The 7,293-nt window shown below is 46.7% G+C and overlaps 1 protein-coding gene across 1 annotated transcript in view; it reads right to left on the minus strand.

Moving 5' to 3' along the window:
• Nucleotides 1–6,730, minus strand: part of Lmcd1 (LIM and cysteine rich domains 1) — a 62,566-nt gene extending 55,836 nt beyond the window's left edge. The window contains exon 1 of the mRNA XM_055628532.1: nt 6,590–6,730. Within this exon, the coding sequence (XP_055484507.1) occupies nt 6,590–6,631 (42 nt within the window). The 5' untranslated portion in view covers nt 6,632–6,730. The remainder of the gene's footprint in view (nt 1–6,589) is intronic.
• Nucleotides 6,731–7,293: the final 563 nt, after the last annotated feature.

Genomic DNA, 7,293 nt, shown 5'->3' on the forward strand with positions numbered 1-7,293 from the left:
TTTTTTTTTTTTTTTTTTTTTTTTTTTTTTTTTTTTTTTTTTTTTGTCCTGTTTCACATATTACTGGGCAGACCATGAGTCAAGCTAACCAAACATGTTAAGATGTACATTCCTCAGGGAAGCTAATCCACACACTCAGACTTCCTGGAATCTTTGGGTCTAGGATCTCTAGGATTTATTTTAAGAATCAGGATAATAATGTGATTCCTTGAATGGTTTCTGTACCAGATTCTTGCCTGGAGGATATCATCAGCTTTCTAGAAAGGCAGAAAGAATATACAATAAGAAGTTTATATTGTATCCCTGGAAATCGCTTTGACTTGATGTGGGAGACAGTATACTCCTGGTGGTCCTCACATAGATATCAGAGGAGGACGGATGCCTGGTGACATTGGGTAAATGCCGAGAAGTTGTCCCTCCAGACTACCAGTGAGTTTAGTGAGTTGAAAGAACCTAATTTATGTGTAAAACTTATAGCAATAGTCCTGCCTTTTCTCCACCAGACTTGTGATTTGGGTACATGAGCTTCGGCTTTGCAATCCAAGAGAGCTGGTTTTGACTTAGCTTGTCATGGTAGGCAAGCCTTTTAAACCTTTAGTCTAAATTTACTCATATGTGAAAAGGACACTGCTGTGTTCACTTGATGGCTTTGAAGACTAATTGTAATGGTGTCAGAGAACATGTCAGGCATCCTGAGTGTCCTGGAGAAGGGTCTACCCTTCCCCTCTTTTGCTTTTTCCCAAACTTGTCTGTCCTAACAGAGAACAGATAAGTCTGCTGGGAGGGAGGAATCCAAACAGTTGATAACAGTTAAGAATGAAAAAAGGCCTTTGCAGAAAAGGAGTGAACATGGTCATATCTCAAATAAAACAGCAGATTGCAGCCACAAGAGTTGCTGTGAGAATTTTATATAGCTTTGCGATTGTATTGTTACTTCTTGTTTTGTAATGGCCAAGGTCTGGGCTGATAAAGTGGCTCAGCAGATAAAGAAAGGCACTCGCCATCCAGCCTGAGTTTGAGCCTCAGGACCTACAGAGTGGAAAGAGAGAGGCAACTCCTGAAAGCTGTCCTCTGTCATATGCACAATGCCATAACATGCACGCGCGCGCGCGCGCGCATACACACACACACACACACACACACACACTAAATGTAATAAAAGAAGAAAAACCAAATGTATGACTCAAGTATCTAAGCTTAGATACCAAATACGTATCAACTATTTAAAAAAATCTTTTTGTCCACGGACCCCCACATCACCTTTAGCCCCTAGGAAAATTCCACAGATGGCATTTTCCAGAGCTCTGAGAAATGTAAGCTGTTGACATACACGACACCAAAAATGTCCCAAGTGCAGTTAAGGAAGCCCCCTGATCTGGAAGGAATCTCATAGAAGTGGCTTTTGGCCCTACACCTGTCAAGGCAGTGGCAGCTGCTGACCAAATCCTCTTCCTGTTAATATAGTGGAAGAAGAAGAATCTAAAGGAAAATAGTGATGAGCGACAGTGGTCTGTTCCGTTGGGATCTTCTAGAAGGCTGCTGGACAATTTTATTTTCCTGAGATTGGAGTGTTAGGCCTATTTCGCCACAATTGCTTGTTTAGGGGGATGGTCTGACATAAAAGAAAGGGCAGCAGGATGGAGGTGGAAGGAAACAGGGTTTTTATTTAACTTCTGCCACTTAGGAAAATGACCTGTGAATAGCCCTTCAGTGAGAAGATGCCTGGAATAATAATGGTCATTTGTTAAGTAGTTAATTAATTGTTTTTGTAGTGCTTGGGATAGCATCCAGGGTCTCAAGTGTGATAGGCATGTGCTCTACCTCTGAGGTATGTTCCAAGCCCATCTCATGCCTATCCTAACTGCAGTGAGTCAACCGCCTGCCAGAGAAATGAATGTTTAAATGGTGTTGGGTAAGTGGTGGAGAGATAAGAGCGCTCCCGGTCTGCTATGAATCATGGCAAATCTCTGTCTTATTATACACAGGCTATTTTGAAGATGTGAGTAGGAAAGATAGGGTGATTCTCCCCCACCCCCAATCCAGTCCCCTGCCTCTTCTGGAACCCAGTTGGCTCACTATCATCTCCTCCCAAAAGTGCCCGGAGCACAGGCCTGAGAGAGACATGCAGGTCCTGGGTGGTCTGGCTCTGTGCTCTGTTGACTTCAGTCTACATTTGTCCTGCCTCAGCACCCCTGCAGTACATCTGACTGGAAGATCCCGCTCCCACCACTGCGGGTGGCTGATACTGGGCTGCAGGTTACCTGTGACCTCCTGACTGAGCCTGTTCAGACACACCTGCGTGTCAGGATGAATGTCAGCCCTGAGCAGAGTAATGATTCTCCAGAAAGGACTTAGACAGGGCTGGTGAGATAACTGAGTGGGTAAGAGCATTTTCCCTACCAGCCTCACCGCCTGAGTTTGATCCTTTGAGCTCGCAGTGGACGGGGAGAGCTGACTCCCGAGGGCTGTCCTCTCTCCCCTGCACATGTGTGGACACACACATGCACGTGCTCACGTGCTCTCTCTTCGGGCTGTTTTTGGGAACAAGTTGCTTTCTACACCTATGGGCATGCCTCTAATATGTTGGCTGTTAAGGCTTTTAAGTGACAGATTAATATGTTTTTAAGACTGAGGGAGCCAATGACAATTCTTGAGGAGCCCTGTTTATGTTGGACTGGCCTGCCAAAGCCATGTGCCAGAAATTTTGTTCACAGCAGGAATTAGAGGTGAAAACAGGAAGGGCTTTGGACACAGCAGAGGACGAATCTGTAGCACAGGATAGCCACCAAGGATGTAATGTGGAGACGTGTGAAGAAAGACACCTAGTTGAATCCGGACATACACATGGATAACCCACCACTTAGTGCTACTTGAATGTGTATTGAGGAGGAAAATTAAAAAAAAAAAACCCACAGAGCCAGGGTTTGGAGCCAGGACATGGACAGTGGCACATGTAGCAGAGTGACCGTGCCTCAATCTCCTTGTCCATATGAAATCCCTCGAAGGAGACACTGGCCATCAGGGGATCTTTCAGAGCCTATTAGCCTTCTGGACATATTTTCAGCAACCTCTGGTCCTGACTCCTCTGAGCCTCAGTTTCCCCACCTGAAAAGCGAGAAAGAGTTCCCCCAGGTTCCTGACTCTATATCCCAGGGGGATGAGTTCCTCACTGACTGGCGATCTGAGTTCGGAAGGAGACACTTGATTCTACAAAAGCACACTTTCTATGTGTTGGGTGAGAATGAAAGCAAGATCATTGCTCTTTGCCTCGGGTTTTCAAGAAGTGCAGACCCAGCTGTCTTAGGCATAGTTGAATGGCAATTGGTAACTATTTACTTGGGACAGCAAAATTAAAGCATGCACTTCTTTATCACATACCATCAAACTGTATATCAGCATCAAACATCCTAATGGCTGATTTTGTGTGCCTCTGTGTGTGTGTGTGTGCCTGTGTGTGTGTGGTATGTTATGTGTACATGTATGTGCGATATATATCCATGTTCACATTGTGCAGTTTTGTGTGTGTGTGTGTGTGTGTAAATATATGTGTATTCAAGTGCCTTCTATGGCCTAAGGCCAACCTTGGATTTTTTTTTTCTCGGGGGCCATCCACTTTGTGTTTTTGATATAGGGTCTCTCATTGGATCCTAGAAATTGTCAAGTAGGCTAGACTGGATGGCCAATAAGTCCCGCGATCTTCCTCCTCAGTGCTTAGATTACACATATGTGTCATGGCTCTTTTTGTGGGTGTTACAGGCTGAACCCAAGTCCTTATGATTGTGTGGCAGTTTACCAAACAATATTCCCAGCCCTACTAAGTGCTGATTTTCACCCAGTGCTTGTATGCTTTGCTTTTAATATACATCATCTTACTAATTATCACAGCCACTGTGAGAAGTCAATGCCACTATTGCCTCTTCAGTGTTAAGAAACTGCTACGACAGCAATACAGAAGTTAATTACCTTGTCCTAGTGCCTAGCTAGTAAGTGGTAGAACTGGGACTTGAACTCATCTGATGCCAAAGCCGGTGGCAGTAAACAGAATTTTTAATAAGCATCAGAAGAACAAATTTATTCTAGTGATTGGTTCCATCTAGAGACAGGCATTTAGTTTTCTTTGTTGCCAAGGAATGTTGGCAATTTCACCATGCTCAGGGACCTGCCTGTCCTGGGGAATATCTTATTTCCCAAAAGAAAAGCAAATGAGGGCTCAAGAGCAGCCCGTGGCTTGGGACCATTCTCCAGCCTCTGCCCCTATGGAGAAGAACATGCATCCCTCAGGGAGAAAGACCAGCAGCCTATACGAGCTCAGTCACATCATTTCCAAGTCCACTCCAGTTTGGGATTTTATATTTTCTCTTGAAGACCTTTTTATGACTTCCCAGCTGCTGGGGATTCCCACCCCTCCCAACCCGTGGGGGAGAGGGAAATGGGGACACTGTGCAATCTACGTTAAGCCCTTTCACATTTTGTAAATAGGGCCTTTGCAGTTTCAAGAGTCTAAAATTGGTTCAGAATATCTAAGTGTGATTACATGCCCTGAAGCCAAATGTTATACCCCCCCCCACAGTTGCAGATTTCTAAAGTAAATATGCAATAAACTCTTTTCAGCATGCTTTTGACAAGACACAGTATTTAATTGCTGCTGTACCATTTGGCAAGGCCCTCTTAGGTTTCCTCCCCTTCCCTCCACTTTTTATGTTGAAGACATTGGCTAATCCACCTCGTGGTGATCTTCCCCAGTGGTTGAAATTCCAAGAGGTAAAAAATACCCACCCTTTCATCTCTACCCACTTCATTCTTTCTCTAAGCCTGTAATTGGATCTAAATGGAAAATAAAACCTTCACAGGCCAAGGAAGTTGGCAGTAGACAGTGACATGAAGAGGAACATGTTCCATCTCTAATCCAGAGAATCACACCGTCCTATGTAAGGGACAATAAAAACAAGGGACGCTTTCTCTAAGTGTGGCTCGGGCTTTTGATGCAGGGGAGGGATCTTTATAGACTTCGTCTCACATTCTAAGATGTCAACCAGCTTATAGCAACACACTCCCAAATCATTTGACCTCTCTGAGGAGAGTGAAATGCTGTCACTGTCCCCGAGTTCAGTTGGGGCAACAGTGCAAAGACCGCATGTCACAGTGCTACAGGTGGAAAGGTAATCCCGCAAGCACCCTAAATAATGGTCACCGTGGGCTTAGCTGTCAGACAGTCTCCGCTTTAGTCGTCGAGTTTTGAGTCTCACTGTGCGTGTATGATGTAGACGCTGGACTGGAACAGAGATGAGCAAGGACGAGGTTTGCCCTCCAACACTTGGGGGGGGGTGTACACAGCACTGAGAGTGACGCCTGTGCATAGTTAGAAACCAGCAGGCATTTCCCTACTCAGGGCTCAGTATTCTGTGAACTCTGGAGGAGATGACACTTGATTCTGCAAATAGTCTGGTGAATGCATCAGGGAGATGCCCGGATTAAGTCTGATTTGATGCCATGTGCAGAAGGATTCACAAGGCTTAGGAGTGGGAGGGCAGGAGGTCTGGGGCTTCCTCTGTCATCCCTCCCTCCTTCCTGTCTTCTCCTCCCATTTCTTTCTTTCTTTTGTCTTCCTACCTCCCATAGAATGTCAACAAAGGAGAACTTTGCCCCGCAAGATTAAATACTCTGAAAGCAGAGCTTAATAATTACTGTTTGGGGGATATTAACCTACACTGTCAATATTGCTACTAAAACTATTGGGGGTGTCTCTTCTCCCTACATATAGATAGGGAAAGTGCTACTGGGAATGTGACTTCATCGCTGTTGTACAGCTAAAATGGACCAGACCAAGGGCCAGGGTATGAACACCTCTGTCCCCTGTGATCCTGTACCTCCCATTTCTCCATCTGGGAAACGTAAGTCTGTTGCCACTGCTTCCCTGTTCCCCATGTTTTCTCGTAGTCCAGCCTGCTGCCTTCAGGGTGCCTCAGGTAAGCAGGCAGCCAGTTTGGAGCTGGAGCCGTAGGCACAGCTGCTGGCCCCTGCTGCAGCAATTTACCCGTGACCTTCTGGGCTCTGGGCCAGCCCTTCTTGAAAGGGAAATGTGCAGACCCTGGGGACAGAAATTCGTTCCCCTGAGCTACAATGGCTGCCACCCCTAACAGCAACCTCCCCCCCCCCCCCAGGGAAAAAAAAAAACTATTCTGTGTGCTGGGGAAACCACCCAACTCTGGGAGGGTAGCAAAGAGGAAGGGTTTGTATCACAGGGTCCCAACCTTCACTAAAGGAACCTCAAGGAGGCAGGGCAGTGGAGAGGACATGGAGGGGGAAGCCAGAACACAAACAAGTGCCTACTCTCTCCCCACTAAATGTTTACTTTAATTCACCTTTAGTCAGCATCAATAAAGAACTAAGTCTCAGTGCAAATACTTTTCTTAATAATGACTTAAGAAGTGTATTTGGGGGATGAGTCTGTCAGCCCAAATAAGTATTGCCACCATTCTGTTTTCGGTGAGTTCTGTGGAGTTGCTGCACCCCATAAGGTGTCCCTAGCTACTCAGTGTAGAGAGCAGGGGGAACCAGAGGATTCAGGAATAGAAGGATCTCCGCTCACCTTTTGCATTCCCGGGTTGAGGACCTTAGCCACCTTTGCCATTCTGGGGATGTAGAAACAGCGCCTGTTTTCTTAGGCAGGGGCGTGAGGTCGCGCAGTGGGGACGGCTCAGCTGAAGGGAGAAGTTCAGGTTCGCGCGTCCAGCGGGCAGCTCTGGGGCTCAGTGCGGAGCCGCCGTCCGCTTTAATTGGAGAGCGGGACTCCCTCTAAAACACCGCCAGCCAATGCGCGAGGGCGCCCAGTCGGGGCTAGCCAATCGGAACAAAAGGCTGCGCCCCTCCCTGAGGGTGGCTTCTGCAGGGAGGCTGAGAACTTGGCTAAACTGTACCCTGACGTCAGCGCAGCCAGCGCTCTGCCACCTAGGGCTCTCGCATCTGTCCCCTAGGCGGCAGGAATCTCTCCCCACTCGCCCTTCTCCTTTAAAAGGGAGGGAGCGGAGGGAGGGGCAGAGGAGACCCAGGCAGATCCATTCAGGTCAAAAGAGAGAGAGAGAGCAAGAGGAGAGCCAAGGTATTTTTAGAGAACTGGCTCCGAAAATAAATGCTGAGTAGTACTCTCTCTGCCCACCCTCTTCCCCCCTGTCCCAGGGGTACAAGTGGCAGGTGGTCTGCCAAAGCCTCGATTGACCCTAAGCTGGATAAAGTCTAGAAACCAGAGAGGGAAGAGAGACTGTAGTAAATTACAATTTCTTAAAGACAGAAAAA

The sequence above is a fragment of the Psammomys obesus genome, unplaced genomic scaffold (genome assembly GCF_907164565.1).
Source record: "Psammomys obesus unplaced genomic scaffold, mPsaObe1.curated_primary_1811, whole genome shotgun sequence".
Taxonomy (NCBI): domain Eukaryota; kingdom Metazoa; phylum Chordata; class Mammalia; order Rodentia; family Muridae; genus Psammomys; species Psammomys obesus.